The sequence below is a fragment of the Rhinolophus sinicus genome, linkage group LG04 (genome assembly GCF_036562045.2).
Source record: "Rhinolophus sinicus isolate RSC01 linkage group LG04, ASM3656204v1, whole genome shotgun sequence".
NCBI classification, from domain to species: domain Eukaryota; kingdom Metazoa; phylum Chordata; class Mammalia; order Chiroptera; family Rhinolophidae; genus Rhinolophus; species Rhinolophus sinicus.
Window position 1 is genome coordinate 4,131,318 of NC_133754.1, and position 19,125 is coordinate 4,150,442.

Sequence of the window (19,125 nt, forward strand, 5' to 3'; positions counted from 1 at the left end):
CAAAAACATAAAATGACAGGCATTCCTGTACTTAAATGAGGCCTGTCACCCACACTTTCTCTCCTAGTGTCCTGCTCTCATTTGCTGGTCTGTTCCCTAATTCCCTTTTTCTCTTGGTCCCCTCTCTTTCTGGCCCCACTTAGCCCTTGTCTCAAGGGGCTCATGGAAACTCTAGAATACTTTTAACGGAATCCAGAGGCAACCTCTTAAGTTCCTTTGAAAGTGAACTTAACTGCATTTTTAATACATGTTCTTTTCTATCTTATTTATTAGTGTTTGTTGTAATGCAATCAGATGTTAATTGTCAAATTACTGATTTTTAGATTTTCTATTGCTATGTTGAAAACATAAACTTTCTTTTGAATTAAATGTATTTGTACTTAAATGTGTATATTTTTAAAGTAAAAAATCCTCCCCTAACCCACCTCTTGTCTTACCAGTATTTTCCCTCCCCTTTTCGGGGAAATGTACCATTGAGAATTGGGTACTTTTTCTAAGCACATAAGAAGTGAATACGTATATATTTATGCATTCGTATTTATATATACACTCATATAAGTAAGTCGCTTTGTTTTTTTATGGAATGCACCCTTTTTAGTTAACAGTATATTAGAGGACATTTTTCATGTTTGTACTACATACAGGTATATTTGTCTCGTTTTTTTTAAACATGTATGTGATCTTTTGTAATATATATATTAGTGATTTATATAACTGATCTTCCAATGAGTGTGACGTTTTTAATTTCTTCGCAATGAGAAATAGCATGACATCAACCCTTTCTGTGCATTACATTCTTGCAGATATAATAAGGCTTTTCCAAAGTGAACTTTTGAGGTTAGAGGGCTTGCATGTTTAAATTTATGTTAGATGCTGTCGAATTATCTTCTGGAAAGAGTGTGCCAATTTCCCTTCTTTTTAGCCGTGTAAAGAACACCTGTTTCCCACAAGCATTACTCATACTGTGAGTTATCCATCTTTTTTATCTTTCCTACTTTGTAGGTGAAAAAATAAAATTGATTTCATTTCCATTTCCTTGATTTTTTAGTGAGCTTGAACTTTCTTCAACGGCTCTTAGAGGTAACAGCCAAATTGACCTTTCTGTGTCATATGTCTATCTAGTGTTAACTGCCAGTTTCCAGGCCATGGCTCATGTTTTCCACTGAAAGTGAACACTGCATATGAAAGGTCACTAGGTGTCACTAGAATACCATTTGGTTGGGTTATTTCTGGGAGTTTTCTTTTTAAGAACAGACAATTCTATAGCATAAAATTCTGACTTTCCCTTTGGACACTAGACATTTTTATACTGAAGAAAAAAGAAATAAAGGCGAAAGGAATAAAGGTCATCTTGACTGTCACCTAAGTTCTGTTGAAAGAAGTTGATCATCAAAGTTTCGTTTTTAAATAACCATCAACTGCCAGATGAGTTGGCAGCCCAGGTGCCGGGCGTTTGTTTTTGCCCGTTGGAGTGTGTGTTGCTGCCCACATGCCCCGTCGCCCTCTGCTAACCATTTCCTACGACACGTACCTCTTCTCGGGTTAGCACAACACAGCTGCCCATTACGTAGGACACTGACATCGAAACGTTCCCATCAGCAAACCCTCAGCATCCACTCAGCCTCACCAGGTGTGCCAGTCACGCATTTTATAGGAAACAGCTCCACTTGATAGAAGCGCACGCAAGTGTCCTCAGTCTTTATCTCTCAGGAGTCATTCCGTGGCTTTCATGTCCGTCACTCGGAAGATCACAGATGCTCATCTATAGTGTCCCTCGGTTTGGGATGTCTGCTGCTGCCTCGTAAGAGTTGCTGAGCTCCGTCTTTAGTAGGCCTGCCCTGTAAGTGAGGAAGGGCTCTTACCGCTCCCTCCGTGTGGTGGTGCTGGTGGTGGTCCCCAGGTCACGTGCTTACGCTGCTGCCTGCCTCCTCTCCCCTGGAAAGCGAATAGCCCCCTCAGTTAATGCAGCTTTTTGAGGGGAGGTACCTTCAGATTATGTAAGTAACTGTTCCTCGTCACACTTTACATGTTCTATGCACGTGCGCGCGCAGCTTCCGACTTTATGCAGTGGGTTATAATCCATGACTGTGACTTTCTTTTAATGTTTCGATTGTCCTCGATCGGCCACTGGAAGCCTGTTCAAGTTGACTTCTGTGGTTTCACACGTTTCTCATCATTCTCTGAACACTCCTTTTCTCTCTGGCACAGCACTTTAATGCAGACTCACCTTGTACTTTCACTGTCCCAGCCCTGATTCAGCCATTTTTCCAAGGGGCTCTGGTTCCTTTCAGTGGAAAAATGGCATTTCGAACCCAGAATCTGGGTGGCAGGTGTGCTCCCTGCTGCTCCCACCCCTCTTGTGGACAGTTAGTGATAGACGTGTGCGTGTATGTTTACTTTCATAACCATCGTACAGTGAGTGAATCAGTGAGATCCCACTGACACGTGCAGTTCCAGCCCACATCCAGGGGGGTCATTCTGGTCCTCATCCCCCGTTAGGCTTATTTACAGGGCTGTTAACCAGATGGGTAGGTGGCCATCCCCTCCACACGGATGTCCCCTCCACGTCGCCCCACAGACGCCCTCTGCTCACCTGTCCCAATTCGGATGCTCTGTGGGTGCCCCGCCCCTTACCCCGCCTGGGCTCCACTCACCCTGCAGGGGTGCCCCCTTCTCCAGCTCCAAGTCTTCTCCCTAGTTTTCTTCATTTTGGAAAATATGGTTATTTTCCATAAAAGTGGTTATTTATGTTAACATGTTGAGTTTATGATTGTTATTTTTAAATGAATTAACAAATACGTATTTTAAGAGCTGCTCCATATTAATTTATGTTACAATAAATATCCACAGATATAACAAAAAAGCTTTTTGAACTCCTTGAAATTTTTTAAGAGTGAAAGGGATTTTGAGCCCCCAAAGCCTGAGAACTGCCGCTTTCCAGCTGTGTCTGTGGTCTCCACGGCCCGGCTCGCACCGCACGTCTCGCTCTGCCAGGTGGGTCTGCCAGGTGTATCTGCACGGTGGATCTGCACAGACGCATCCCCCTTCTCACCTCAGGGAGGCCTCCAGGTCATCCTGTCCCCGTCAGACGGTGGGCACCTCTGTTGTCCCAGTTTTGGAAGAGGCAGTGGGTGACAGCGATGAGGATCAAACAGGGCTTCTTGGGGAAGACCCAGCACGGGCTTGGCGTCACGCACTCGGGGCTGGGGTCCGAGGAGCTCCCACGTGGGCAAGGTGCCTTCCCTGCCAGCTTATGACACGTGTGCCTGGGTACCGAGCTTGCCAAGCAGTCTTGCCATTTCAGATACGTGGGGAAAATGCCGTTTCAGCATCAAAGTCTCCCCTCAAACGCTGTGCCGCGTTTACAGCAGCTGGGAGGTGGCAGAGGCCCCGTCCTTCCCACCCCACTCTGCAGTGTGTCTGAACTGGAGCACCGGCCACAGTGCTCTGGATTTAAAGCCTGATTTCAGTCTTCACAGAAATATTTGTGATAGAGCAAGACACGTGTATTAGGATTGGAGAAATTGTTACAGAGGCTCATCAAACACTAATATCAATTGACCCTATTTTTATTGCCCTCGGGGTCTTTATACCCTGGGCTCGTATCCTGATTCAGTCCAGGGTGGAGTTGGTCAGCCTTTTAATGGCAAGTCCAGAGCCCCTGCACTGTGGCTGGGGCCCCTAGTGGGGGCCATCGGGGTCGGTGTGGCCGGGGCACAGTGGGGGCCCCCCCTGGGGTCAGAGTGGGGGGCCCGCTAGGGTCAGCATGGCTGGGGCAGAGTGAGGGTTCCCGGCATCAGCGTGGCCAGGGCAGAGTGAGGGTCCCCAGGGTCAGCGTGGCCGGGGCAGAGTGAGGGGGCCCCCGGGGTCAGTGTGGCCGGGGCAGAGTGAGGGGGCCCCCCGGGGTCAGTGTGGCCGGGGCTGAGTGGGGGGCCCCCGGGGTCAGTGTGGCCGGGGCTGAGTGGGGGGCCCCCGGGGTCAGTGTGGCCGGGGCAGTCAGGGAGGGGATGTGGAGGAACCCGCAGTCTCAGGTCCGTTTTCCAAAGGAAGGTGGTGCTCAGGGAATGTGTTGCCTTTCAACTGCCTGCGTGGTTATCGTTTGGGAAGGTTTTAAGTCTGGCACAGGGCATCCTCTAGTCTGAAGGTCAGTGCTCAGGGGTGACCAAGGGTGGGCACCGGGCGGTGGCGGGCCGTAGGGCCTCAGCACGCACAAAGTGAGGAGAGGTCGGGGACGGCGACCTGCAGAAGGGTTTGGCAGCAGCAGGCCAGGCGCTCTCGGTGACCTGTACATGCCGTACTGCTCGCTGTTGTCTTTCCTTCAAATGCCCTGTTCTCGAATGGTCGTTAGCTTCTTCCCTTTCCTGCAGCCTTGATCAAATACCCCCTCTTCTCTGAGTGCTTCACAGGGCAGTAGCGGGGTGTACCTGCCGGCCAGGCCTGCACTGGCTGCCACCTGTGACCGTCGCCTGGCCTGCAGGCTCAGTAGGTGCTCACTGTCACAGCCCAGCTGCCAGCCCTGTCTGCTGTCTGTCCGCTCCCGAGCCCTGGACTTCTGCCTTGTGCCAGCGGGGAGCCGTGTGACTGGCCCACTGAGTGAGGTGTGTGCTTCCGAGCTGGAGCCTTCACAAAGGGCGTTCGTGTGGTCTCCCCTTCGTGCCTTACGTGGGGTGATACTGGGCTGACCTGGCTACTGGCTAGGGTTGGGGAGCGGGTGATGGGTGGCCTCGGCATAGCATGGGTCCAGGCACCTGGAGGGCCTTCCCTGGGGGTCACCGGGGTCGCGGGTCCCCAGCAGGCTTGCGGTGGGAAGTGCTGTGTTCCTTAGCTCTCAAGGGAGGAGGTGCTGGCCGGCGTGGGGTTTCCCTAAGGGAAGCGTCACACACGCTCCTCTCTCCCACCTGCTCTGAAGTAGCAGCAGTTAGAAAACCAGGGTCAGAAAGTTGGTTCTGGTTTTAGGGGCATCTTTTGAAGCACTTTTCTTCTTAACCACTAGATGGGGGCATAATGTTATCATTTCACATCTCGAAAGAAAAGAAGAAATCTAACTGGTGAGCTGTTTTTGTTTATTCAGTGGATTTTGAGTGAGCACCTAATAAACCTGGTTTTGATTCAGTGGCTTCAGAATTTCCTAGGCACACTGACGCACGGCTTGTTTGCACGTGTGCAGTGACATGCTACCATTAAGGCCACCTGCTTCTTCATGGGGCAAGGTGACGGCTAAACCCGAGGAGACTGGAGTCAGGGAGCGTGTCTCTAGGCAGCTTCCATCTCACCCGACGCGTGCGTAACCTGCTGGAACGCTTACTTCCTCCTGGGGGCAAGTGAGCAGACCCTCCGAACTGCTCGCCTGGGGCCCACACGCACGTTACCCGACTGCGGGAAGCTGCTCCCCAAACTACTAACTAGTCTTGTAAACTTGGGTCGGTGATCTGGGCACCTCACTTTCCTCAGTTGTGAAATAGAAAGAAAACTACAGCACGTACCACCTGGGTTGGTGCGAGGCTTCTCACGAGCTCACTGCCTGTTTTTAAATCAACAGTTACTTTATTTTTTTCTTTTATTCATTTTTTATTATTAAAACAACATAGTGATTAGACATTTATATACCTCACAAAGTGATCACCCCAATAAGTCTGTTACCCATCTGACGCTGTACAGTTATTATAATATTCTTACTATCTTCCCTATGCTGTACTTTTTATCCTCATGACTATTTTTTCAATTATAGTTGACAGTCAATATTATATTAGTTTTAGGTGTACAGTGCAGTGGTTAGAAATTTATATAATGTAACATGTGATCCCCGCTTAAGTCTTGTGCCCACCTGGCAGCACACATAGTTGTTACAGTATTACTGACTGTATTCCTCCGGCTGTACTTTACATCCCTGTGACTGTTCTGTCACTACCGAGTCCTCACCCCTTCACCTTCTTCACCCAGCCCCCTGACAACCCCCCTTCTAGCAGCCGTCAGTTTGTTCTCAGCATCTGAGTCTGTTCCAGTTTTGTTTGTTCATTTGCTCTGTTCTGTAGATTCCACATATAAGAGACGATCCGGTGTTCGTGGGTCTGTCTGACTTACTTCACTCAGCACAGTACCGCCTGCGTCCCTCCAGGTGTCGCAGGGCTGCCCTCCGTTGTAAGGATGAGCGTGTCCAGGGCCGTGGTCATGATGACGGGATTATCCTGGTTCTGTTCATCTGTCTCTACCCAGAGCCTTCTTCGCCACCCCCTCTTTTGCTGTTTTGTTGCTTGTGACCGTGGGAAATAAGGGACAGTTTGCTCGAGTGAGGAGGAGCTGGTTCGGTGCTGCGCAGGGTAAAAACTGGTAGTGAAAGGACCTTTTGGAAAACGCGGCATTAAGAAACATCTCTCCTGTCCTCTTCATCCTTCCTCCCTTCACCTCTTTCATTAGATCAGTTCTGCGCACCCCTTAATGATAGACTTTCTACAGGCTTGAGCGATTAGTTTGGTTTTTTAAGTCAACTTTATAAAAAAGTGTAACGGACATTAAAGAAGTGTAATTGACGTAAAGTAACATGTACGCATCTTAAGTGTACCGTTCACGGAGTCTTGACTAATGGGCACACCCATGTTACCACCACAACCAAAATAGAAAGCGTTTTCATCACCCCAAAAAGGCCCCTTGTGTCCCTTCGCAGTCGGCTCCCCTGCCGCCTGCCCCCACCCCACCGCAGGCAGCCCCCCGTCTGGTTTGTGTCACTAGATGAGCTGGGCCCCTTCTAGGGCCTTGTCTCAGCGCAGTCAGCCAGTGTGTCCTCTCGTCCTGGCTTCTTTTGTTCAACGTGATGCTTTTGAGGTTAATCCATGTTGTTGCATGTCTCAGTAGTTTCACTTTTTATTGCTGTGTCGTGTTGTATGGACACAGCCACACTTTGTTCATTCACCTGTTGATGGGTGTTTGGGGTTCTTACGAGTGAAATTGCTGGGAACAGTCATGTTTTTGCCCTTACTTACATACTTTCATTTTTGGGGGGTCATTACCCTAAGTGCTTCCGAGGTGGTTTATCATTTGACATTCCTACCAGACGTGTATGATGCTCCATTTGCTCCACATCTTCACCAACACTGGTCAGTCTTCTTCGTACCTGTCAGCCTTTCTCGTGGATGTGTGACGGTGTCATGTTTATTTTTTGGTAACAGCTTTTTGAGATATAATTCAAACACCATAGAGTTCAGCCATTTGAAGTGTACAAACCAGTGTGGTTTTTAATATATTCTCAGAGTTGTGCAACCATCACCACAATTAGTGTAACACATTTTTATTACCTCAGTGTGAAAACTTGTACCCTTCACAAAACCCTCCTTACCCTCCAGTCCAAGGAAGCCACTAACCTACTTCCTGTCTCTGGATTTGCCGATTCTGGACATTTCATAGAAACGGAGTCATATAATACGTGTGCAGCCTTTGTACCTGGCTTCCTTCTCGTAACATAATGTTCCCAGGATCCATCCATATTGTAGCTTGTATCAGAATGTCATTTCATTTTGTGATCATAGTATGTCGTTGTCTGGATATATCACGTGCATCCATATTATGTATATAATTGGCCAGCATTTTCCCCATTCTGTAGCTTGTCTTTACACTTCCTCAGCAGTATCCCCTGAAGCAAAAGGTTTTAATTTTGATGAAGCCCAGTTTATTTTTTGTTTGTTTCCTGTGCTTTTGGTGTTCTTTAAGAAATCATTGCCAAATTCAAGATCATGAACATTGATTCCTATATGTATTTTTTTCAGAATTTTACAGTTTCAGCTCTTAACATTTAGGTCTCTGATCATTTTGAGTTAGTTTTTGTGTGTGGTGTGAGGTAGGGGTCTCATTTCATTTTTTTAATGTTGATACCAGTTGTCTCAGCACCACTTGTTGAAAGATTATTCTTTCCCCAGTGAATTGTCTTGGCACCTTTGTCAAAAAAGAGCCATAAATATGTGAGGCTCTCACCTGGTTTTAATTTGTTTCCCTGACAACTAGTGCTGAATGTCGGATAATACGCTTAGTGACTGTTTGTGTGTTGTCTTTAGTGTAAATTGTTTGCTCATTTTTTAAAAATTGGGTTTTCATCTTCTTGAGTTGCAGGCAATACTACCAATTTTTTGGTCAGATGTATGTATTGTAAATATTTTCTCTCAGTCTGTGACTTATTTTTCATATTCCTTATTGTGTTTTTCAAAGCATGCAAGTTTTTTATTTTATCCAGATTTTCATTTTCTTCTTTTGTGCTTTGTGTATTTGATATCCTATCTGAATATCTTCAAAATCATGAAATTTTCTTTCATTTTCTTGTAGTTTTATAGCTTTATGTTTAGTTTCTGTGATCTATTTTGAGTAATTTTGTGTATGTGTATATGTACGGTTTAAGATTAGGTCAGAAGCATTTGCGTCGCTACAATAACGACATTGACTCACTCAGAAAGTGTTTTTTGAGTACTTCCTCTTTGCCAGGCATTGGGGTTACTCCTGTACCTAGACAGGAGTATTGCCTACCTTCAGGGAACGTCCTTTCTAATGAAGAAAACACATTTGACAAGGGAATGAGGAAGGAGCCGAGGTACTTCTTGGAGTCGTGGCATTGGAGTTGGGGAGGAGAAAGGCAGGACGGCACGTCGTGCGTTCTGGGATCACCAGGTCGTGGCCTGAGGCAGGAGATGCCAGCGGTGTGCTTGAGGGTCTGCAAATGGCAGTGGCGTGGATCTAGTGAGAGGAGAAAGCGTTGAGCCAGGTAGACGTGCCCCTGTGGACCCCGGCAAGGGGTGTGCATTACATGTGTGTCTCCGTATTTGTCCTCACGATGTCCTGTAAGCGCCGGACCTATGCATGGGGTTGCCAGCTTGGTGAAGCTATGGCCGAGCCACAGCAGCTAGGTTTAAACAGGTCCCAAACTGAACTCGCTGTCATTTCTGCTCGAAACGTCTTTTTCTAGCTTGGTTTATGGTGCCATTGACTCAGGATACATAGTTGGCTATTGTTGTGAAGAGCCCCCCACAGTAAAGAGAAAATCAGGCTCATATGCGAACAGTGGTCCCTTAAGCAGGCCCGTAGGCAGTCACGCAGTGGGCACTCTTCTGTGCCTGGTTTCTTTAGCTCAGCGTCACATCGGTGAGACTCACTCATGTTTTTGCAGCTACGTTAGTTCACTTTCACTGCTGTCTGAATACACCCAGTTAACTTGTCCACTTCACTGCTGGTGAGCCTTAGGGGTTCCCTGCTTTCCACTCTCCCAAGGAGCCCTCCTGTGTCTCCTGCAGCCCGTCTCCCACCCGCCACCCCTTGCCTCTGGCAGCCACCCAGCTGTTCTCTGCATCTGCGAGCTTGGTCTGTACACACACACACACACACACGCATTTTTTTAGATTCCACATATAAGGAGATCATACCATACAGTAGCTGCCCCTTTCCCATGGGGGATACGTTCCAAGACCCCCCCCCCCAGGGGATGCCTGAAACTGCGGACAGTTCCAAAACATATATACACTTATGTTTCTTCCTATGCATACATACCGTCAGTAAAGGTTAAAAGTTAGGCACAATGGGAGATTAACACCAGTAATTAATAATAAAATAGAACAGTTATAACAATATACTGGAATGAAAGTTATGGGAATGCGGTCACTTGTTTCGGGGTCGGGGGTCCCTGGCTGAAGTCCTCATGTGACCTCAGTGCTTCCTGGCGCAATGTGTTGTCATCAGTCGGAACACGCTTCCTGTTCCTGTGTTCCACCCACACATTTAAAGACTTTTACATTTAAACTAAATAGTTATCACACACTGTGGCCATTACTTTTGCAGTTTGAGGTGCAGTAGCAAAACTAGCGCGGGTTTCTTTTTCCTTCTTCACAATTTCACAGGTAGAAGAATTTGTTCTTAGCCACCTCAGCATATGGTTATTTTTCCTTATAAAGTCAACTTTCACCTTTCACTTACAGGGAGCACTTTACGCCTGCGGCATTTCCAAATCACCTGCATCACGACTCTTGTGCTTTGGGGCCGTTATTAAGTAAACGAAGGGTGACCTGAACACAGCACCGTGATGCCTCGGCAATGACCGGTCACTGAGGGGTTACTAATGGGTGGGGAGGGACATGCTGGACGACGGGATGAGGCACGTGGTAACTGCAACCGTGGAAAAGCGAAACCTCGGACTGGGCGGCTACTGTACTTGCCTTTCCCTGTCTGACTTCACTGAGCATAATGTCCTCAAGGTCCATCCGTGATGTCGCAAATGGCAAGATTTGTTTTAAGGCTGCATAATATTCCATTGTGTATCTACTAGATCACAATTTCTTTATCCATTTATTCATTGATGGACACGTAGGTTGTTTTCGTGTCTCGGCTGCTGTGAAAAGTGCTGCATCACGTCTGCTTTAATAGGAGACAATTGCATTGTCATGTACTTCTGCAGTCAAGGTGTTGGGACAGCACTTGTCATTTAGCGTTAATTCTATTGTGTACTCGAGAGACTGAGAAATGAAAACAAATAACGTCTTCGTGTTATGATACAAACAGTTTTAGACCGACCCCTCATGCCCTGCAAGGGTCTCGGGCCCCAGGGTCCTTGGACCCGACTTGGAGATTCATTTCACTCCCCTGGTGATAGCACTGGTGGCAGGTTGCTGCGCCATCTTCCCGACTTGTTTTAAAAGGAGAAATACTTTATCGCACTGTGTATACCACACACATTCCTGAAATTTCCTTTTCATTCTTAATATATTTCAGAGCTTTCTGTATCAATATGGACATACTTGCCCCATTCTGTTTTCACTGTATTTGGTTATATTTTCAACTAGCATTTGCATACTAGTTGTTGAGCAGTGATAGTCTTATGAAATATAGTCAGATGTACTTACGGGCTGTATTTTAAAAAGACTTTTTAACGGATAAGTGACATTCTGTAAACATGGGAGTGGTAGAAGAGTTTTGATCCTGATTGGGGAGGGATGAGTAAAACAATGTAAAACTCCTGTTTCGGTAACATGAATGAATTAGAAGAGGAGAGAGACTGTAGAGAAGGAGAACATTTAGAGAAGCATTGTGATTGTTTAGAGGTGAGCGGCTGAATGCTTAGAAGTCGGTCACGGTCAAGGGATTTCCAAGATAGGAAGGGAGGTAGACGTTACTACCGGGGGGGGGGGGGGGGGGGGGGGATGACGGATGTTACTACAGACTGGTTATGGGGGGGGGAGTAGCTGGGGTTGCCCACCTGGCTCTCTGGGGTGATGGTTGTCTCTTAATAGAAACACACGAAAAGGAGAACTTCGTTTTGGAAAAAAGCTATGTAGCTCTAAATTACTCATTTTACAGCCGGTTTACCCTTAAATTATGCATTTAATGGCATGTACTTACACCTTTCTGAGTGCTGTGCACTGGTCATTCTGAAGTGTGGTACAAATCTGAAATTGTTGCGTGAAAAACATACTTCCTTTACGTGCCTCTCACTTCTTTTATACTTAAAGAACCACCATATCGACAAAATTTTGGAAAGTTGAATTTATATGGACTTTATTTGGTAATATGCATACTTATTTTGAAGACATGTCTATTAGAATGGCCTGTGCATGGATTTCTTAAATTACTCACTGACACGTGCAGACTTAATGCTGCGTGAATATAACAGAAACGTGCTCATCAGATGACTCCCGTTCCTTCCACAGATGCAGGACGGCAGGAATGCACGTCGATGAATCACTGTTCCCTGCCACTAACACTAGTGAACACTTACCGCGCCTGATGAAAAAGAAAGTAAGTGCAAGTTCGGTATGGACGGTGGTTGTGAATTTATTCATGCTTGTTTGTTATTGTTGTTCTTAGAAAATAAAGCTTTTAGAAATATATTCGAGAGTTGTCTTAAGTATTGCTGTTGATGGTACTGTTCTTTCCACGTACATTCATCATTTAGCGAGTTAGAGATTATTTTATGCTACGAATACTTTGATGTAACTTGCAAGCAATGGAAGGGGCTGTGGTTGGCCAAGAGAAAACTACAAGTTGCCAAGAGACAAGCGAACACTCAGGTCCTCCTGTAATTACTTTAGACTGCAGGTTGTTGGGTCTGTAATAAAATGCCTGTGTTCTGTTTAGCTGGGGAATCTCGAAATCTGACACAGATATCCAAGTGTGTAGTTATATATTTACAGAAAATCTGCTGACAAAGACAAGACAACTGTTTTCGTTTGAGGTCTCATTCACATTTGGGCCTTTGAGATTTTTATTTACTTCAGAGTCTTAATTGCGACTTTGAGAGTAAACTAGCTTACTGTGAAATGTCAAAGTCACTGTGTGTTCACATGAGAATCCCCACTGGAGAGAAGATTTGCAGACTTTCTCCACACTGAGTCAGACAGACTAGAACTGTACATTTCCTGTAGATTACAGAAGAAATTTCCTGTGGATGTTTCCAAATTTTCTGCCAATAGTAAATCAGGTATCTTCCTTACCTTTCATCTCAGACAAGCCGGAATTTGCCTGTGCGCTGGTGGGTAAACTTCATGCTCCCTGCAGACCTTCTCATCTGATCACGGGTGAAGTAGAGCACTCAGCTGTTCTACCCTTCTCTGATATGCTGGGCAATAGCTGTGTCTATCATTTTAAAAATATTTTAAACACATCAGTAGTACAAGCATATTTTCATTGTAGAATATTTTGCAAACACATTGTAAAACATAAAGCAAATGTGTCCCTTGACTTCCCTTTCCTCAAAATAAGCAGTTTTCAGTTTGACTTGCTCCTTGCGGATGGGATAGTCAGTAGACGTGTGTCACTCGTGCACGCGCACACACGTTTTACACGGATGACGAGCATTGTTTGGTAGGTTGCTTTTCCTTCTTCAGCAGTATGCTTTGGACCATTTCATGTCAGGCTGTCTAACTGCCTCATTTTCCTGCAGTGTATTATGTGGCGTGAATGTGCCCTTCTTGGATTCACGTACCCTTAGATTGTTGTCGATTTTTATTAAGCAAGCACGTTGTCTGTGTGACATATTTGAGTTTATTTCTCCAAGTGGGATATCTAGAAATGAAATTACTGGGTCAAAGTGTGTATACATTTTTGTTTGAACAGTTCCACTGATAGTGTACAAGAGCACTGCTTCTTGATACTCTGACTGGTGCTGGATGTTATTAATCTTTTTAGTTTTTCCTCATCGGGAGCATTAATGACGACTGCTCATACACTTCATTTTTTACTCGCGCCTAAAAGCATTCCCTTTTCCAAATGCAACTGCAATTTGAACCTAACTCCAGACCTTACTATTTTGGGTTCTTTGAGGCAGTTGTCTGCTTTGCTCTCCCTCACTTGTGCTGCTGCCAGCCTGACCCTCTTACCTGCTGTCCTTCAAACATCCCATGTGTGTTTGGATTTTAGCGCCATCATGTTACGTGTTCCCTCTGAAATACGCTCCACCCAGAATGCACCCACACCACTAGTTTCTGACTTCTATAGGGCTTTGGTAGTTATAACAAATTGCTTTTATGTTTTATTACTATGTCACGATTTCTTGTGTGGCAGGGAGATAACGTGAGAGTAGCAAAAATAAGGAAAAGGAGACTAATTTTGTTTAAGGACTTTCATGGAAACCAAGAATGCTGGGACACTGAAAATGCCTCAGAAAACATAGCTACTTGTACAGCCAGCGTTTCATTCAGTCTTACAATTCTGTCCTTATTTTTATAGTTGCATAAAATGAAATAAACGTTACCAATGCACGTAGAGTGCAAAAAATACCTCTTTCAGAAGGTTTGATTATTAGTGTTAGAAAAGATACCAAAATGTACATAGAAGGGTTCTTTTCCTGTCTTACACAATTGCAATATTGTATTAATATTTATGTTCTTTTTTGCACAGCGTAAGTGTATGCAGCCCAAAGATTTTGTTCCTAAAACAGCAGAAAACAATAAGAGACTTCAAAAGAAAATTGAGAAAATGGCCAACGAGCTGCAAAGGCAAAAAACAACTCTAGGTAAGCAGAGGAAGGCAGCATGAGCCCCTTCATTGGTGCACACACACCTAGTTTAATTTGCCTGGTGACTGGTGGCATCCATGATGACAAAGCTAAGGCGGGCTGCAGGGGTTCTGGCCTAGGAGGAAGGAAACAATATAAGTGGCCTAAGGGACACCTGGCAGTAGCTGTTATACGGCCATGCAGTTGAGCTAATCACTCAGAAAGTCTTCTGGTTTATCGAGGTATGATTGACATGTAACATTACGTTAGTTTCAGGTGTACAACATAATGAATAGATATTTGTATACATTATTAACGTCTGTCACCATACACAGTTGCAAAACTTGTTTTTCCTTTTTTTCTGATAATGAGGACTTTGAAGAGGTACTTTCTTAGCAAGTTTCAAATATTCAGTGCATTATTATTAACCATAGTCCCCATGCTGTACATTACCTCCTCGTGACTTACTTATTGTATAACTGAACGTTTGTACCTTTCGACTCCCTTCACCCACTTGAGGCCTGTCCTCCCCCCCACCCAACCCCTGCAACCACCAATCTGTCATCTGTTTCTATGAGTTTGGGGGTTTGTTTTGTTTCAGTGTTCTTCATTGTTTTGTGTTTTAAGAGTCCACATATAAGTGATTTCATACGGTATCTGTCTTTCATTGTCTGTCTCATTTTTCTTAGTATAATCCCCTTCAGGTTCATCCATGTTGTGTCACGTGGCACAATTTCACTCCTTTTTATGGCAGAATATTTCATTTTATATATATGTGTACCACATCATCTTTATTCAGTCCTATATTGATGGACATTTAGATTGTTTCCATGTCTTGGCTATTGTAAATAATGCTGCAGTGAAAGTGGGGGTTCATGTATCTTTTTGAATTAGTGTTTTCATTTTCTTCAGTTATATACCCAGAAGTGGGATTGCTGGATCACCTGGTAGTCCTAGTTTTAATTTTCTGAGGAACCTCATGCTGTTTTCCATAGTGGCTGCACCAATTTACATCCTACCAACATATGGAGGGGGTTCCCTTTTCTTCATATCCTTGCCAACACGACTCTGTTGTCTTTTTGATGATGGCCATTTTGACAGGTGTGAGGTGATAACTCATTGGGGTTTTGATTTAAACTTCCCTGATGACTAGCGATGTTGAGCGCCTGCTGGCCGTCTGTACGACCTCTTTGGAAAAGGGCTGTTAGATCCTCTTCCTATTTTGTAATCAGATTGGAGTTTGTTTGTTTTTTTGGTTTTTTTTTTTACTAGATACACTCTTTTAATGATTTAGAAAAATACCTTCGAATGTCATGAAACTGTAGTACTTGATGCGTTTTTGGTATTTCTCTTTTGTCTTTGTCACCTGTCCTCTAAATTCAGTATTTAAGATCAATCCTGATACATCGTTGATACAAATAAGCAGTTGCTGTAACTGTAATGCATAGCATAGGAATAGGGAACATTAATTCCTCTGGTTGCTTTTTTCTCTTTTAGTCTATATTGCCATGTTGCAAAGTCTCTGCTCTGTATTTTGAAACTTTTTTTATAGAATTATGAAGCATTATTTTAAATCTGCCGTGGTAATGTAACAGAATTGACTAGAGCATTTAGCACGCACAGTGCTATCCCTTTCACTTGTTTTTGTGCTCAGTCATCCCACTATCTGAGAATCGAGCCTGCCTCCCTCTCTCTCTCTCTCTCTCTCTCTCTCTCTCTCTCTCTCTCTCCCCCCCACCCCCCACCCCCATGCTGGCCACTCCATAGCAAGTCCACACTGTCTGCCCAGCCATGCTGCTCCAGCCAGAAATATGCACGTCTCCTGGGCATCTCTTCCCTGACACACGTTACCCATCAGAACCCTTAGCCCCGCTTCTGAAATGATTGCCTGGCTCCTCTCTGCTCTCTTCTCCAAGCCTGCAGCATCCCCGGAACCATTGTAGCAGCTCCTTGGCTGGGTCCTCTGGGCAGTGTCCTTAGGACCCATCCCCATACTGCAGTCAGAAGGCAGGTGGACACCCCACTCAGGCCTTACTGTTTCTCAGTGACATCCTACGGAAAACGCGTGTAGGAGGAAATCCTATAGTATTTCCTGTGTCCTGTGACCTGCCACCATGTCCAGTCTGATCTGGCTGCCCCTGCAGCCTCGAGTCAGCCCTGCACCCGCCTCTGTCATCCTTGGTATTGTGGCCACTTGGGCCTCCTTTCTGTATCATGATGGTGTATTTGAAAAGAATTTGGCAAAACAGTAATGATAGATACAAAATGTTCTCTGTTTACACTACATTTATAACAGAAATCGCCTATTAAAAACTACAAATATAAGGTATTAAAGATACAACTAGTGTCTGTCTTTGTATTGAGAGAAGTGCGGTAAGAGTAGTTCCAGCCCAAGGTTTGCAAAGGAGAGGCTGTTGAATGATTCTCGGTCGTCTTTTATTGAGCAGGAGGGTGGTCAGAGCCCCGAAGTTCTCTTTGCGCACAGGCCAGTTAGGGGTTCTGGAAAAATGCACAGTTGTGCGCCCATCGTTTCATGGCCCAAGTCCACGTGGGTCTGTAAGTCATGTGCTGAGGGTGGGGCCAGTGCTTAGTGGTGGCTGTTTCTGAAGCAGAGTATTAGCCGTGTCGTTGGGGCACAGCTTTTTCTTTACCCATCTTAGGTTCTCAGCTGGGGCTCTGTAACAAAAGTCAGATTAACAAGAAAAAAGTACAAATTTATGTTTTTTGTGACACGGGAGCCCTCATAAGGAAATAAAGACCCAAAGAAGTGGCAAAACTAAGTACTTATGTCCTACGTTGAGCAAAGAGAGGTGATTGTGGAAAAGTAACTGAAATATGAGGAGTGAGCAAGGGAAGCTGAGAGTTGTGTTAACAGGTCTGTTTGTACAGGATTCTCGGAGTTGACTCCATCTCTGGTGGTGAGAATGTCTCTCCTCCTGGTGGAAGGAGGGCCTGTCCCACGGGGGAGCTTTGTCTCCCGCCTGTGGGAAGAAAAGGGGGTCAGAGCGCCCTTCTTGCACCTGCTGCTTGTTTAATTGCCTTTAGCTCAAAGTAATCCTTGTGCCACAGTGGTGTGTTTGTTTGAGGTGGCATGTCCTGCCTGCCATCCATCATCACATTGAGGAGCCAACTTTCATTCTGGCTTTACCTTCTCACTATTAGGTGATCCCAGTTGAGCAAGTTCCTTAACTCGTGTGTGTCATTTTCTTCGTCTGTGAATGGGGACACTTGTAACTGGTGGATTGGGTTTGGTGAAAGGTTGAATGAGATAAAACAGGTCCTGTGCTTCCCACAGTGCCTGGCACGTGGCCACTTCTTAGTACATGTTGGCTAGCAGCTGTCATGGCAGCGATGCTGGTTGTGGAGATGGCCGTGGTGCCAGCATCATGGTGGTCGCAGGGAATGATGTTGAAAGGAAAGAGGAAACAGGTGGGGTGGGGGCAGGATGTTCCTCCACAGGAATCACGCTGCTGAAGTGGGAAGACATTGTTTTGAGCTTAAATGTGGATTTTTGTTTATTTTCAGACAATGACATACCTGTTCTCTTGTTTGATTCCAATGGTTCGTTGATGTACAGTCCAACCATTAAAATGTGCTGTGGTCAGCACAGGGCGATGGAGAAGAGACTACAGGAGATGAAGGAGAAAAGGGAAAACCTCTCCCCTACCTGTAAGCGCTTACATTTATAAAATGAGAATCTGCAAGTAGGTGATGACATCGTGGTGGAAAGGTGGTTTTTTTCCTTTGCCTAGATATTTTAATGTTTCCTGATGGTAACAGATTTTAACCTATGTCACGGTAGACTTTGTTAATATTTTCTTCCAGAATGTTTTTATTAATATTTGTAAACATATATTGAATGTATAGTATTCCCCAGATTGAAAATCCTATTTGTTGTACGTTCTTTGTAATTTTTAATAGCTTTGTGATTTTAAAATTAATCACGCCCCTCTTTTGAAGGAATTTGCTTTAGGTTAAGTATCTAATTCATCAGTCTGTTTTTCTTTCTTTTTAAATTTCTTAATTAACTTATGTAAATATGTTTCATAAAACATTTAGCCAGTGTATGGTTCATAGTGAGCCGTCTGGATTCCCACCTAATTCTCCTCTGCTTGTGAAGGACCCGCATTTTAAGTCGCTGGGTTTCCCCAGATGTTTTCCAGGGCATCAAATACCTGTGTGCACGTGAGAAAGATAGGCACCTGCAGCTCTCTCTGTGGAAGTGTAATTTGTCTTTAAATGGGATCATGGGAAACCTATTATGTTCAAATAGTTTTCTTAGAAGTATCTTGGATGTTTTTTCCAGGTCAGGTATGGACCTACCTTTTTTTTTTTTTTTTTTTTTAAGATGCTGCAGAGTAGTCTAGCGTTTTGAAATTGAATTAAATCTAGAGTTTTGAAATTGAATTGAATCTACCTGTTGGTGGATATTTTTTTAATTTTTCTTTATTAGAAATAATGCTGCAGTTTTTAGTCTTTTAAAATGACATGGTATGGTTGTTCTTGTTTTTTATTTAACCATTTTGTGTCTGCGGACAGAAGGCTTTCCCCCAACTTTTTACTGTTGATCTATATGTACACTAGTGGACCTGCTTCTACATAAATCTTTATGTTCCTGTGTATTTCATCGTTTCAGTAACACTAATTTGTAAAGACAGAATTTAAAGTTTCTGATAGATACTGTCAGAGTCCCTTCAAACAGTTGTCACCATTTTCCCCTCGTTGCTGCGCTCCCGGGGGTGCTGTCGCTGAGAGGGGTGAGAACAGGTATGGAAGGTTGTCACCAGCAGTGTTCCTGGGGAATGTTGTTTGCATTGTTTCAAGTATCATCATGTACACACCTGTATTTGCCTCCAGCTTTATTACTTAGCACCGTTAAATCTGCTACTTCATTGCTGAAAATTTTATCTCTGTCTTATCTTCCTTATCTTGGTTTATCCTCATTTTATAATTCTTTGCTTAAGTTTTCTCAGAAAAACATCCTTTTGGTTTTCTTTTAAAAAGCATCTTTGGATCTGAGACCGAAACGTGTCTTGCTTCTGGCCTGCTGTGTGCACAGCCTTGGGAGACAACACTCAGGCCCTCACTCATTGAGTAGGATAATCGGGATGTTTTCTGTGAAACCGTGAGGGTTTCTCAGCGCGGCACTGGACATTGTGTGTGGGTAATTC

The 19,125-nt window shown here is 44.6% G+C and overlaps 1 protein-coding gene across 8 annotated transcripts in view; it reads left to right on the plus strand.

The window, feature by feature from the left end:
- The window catches only part of MCPH1 (microcephalin 1), a 254,860-nt gene that overhangs the window by 13,738 nt on the left and 221,997 nt on the right, over positions 1-19,125 (plus strand). For all 8 annotated transcript variants that reach the window (XM_074329290.1, XM_019717760.2, XM_074329293.1 and 5 more), the window contains 3 exons: positions 11,670-11,757; positions 13,858-13,972; positions 17,480-17,623. In XM_074329290.1, coding sequence (XP_074185391.1) covers positions 11,670-11,757; positions 13,858-13,972; positions 17,480-17,623 — 347 coding nt within the window. The remainder of the gene's footprint in view (positions 1-11,669; positions 11,758-13,857; positions 13,973-17,479; positions 17,624-19,125) is intronic.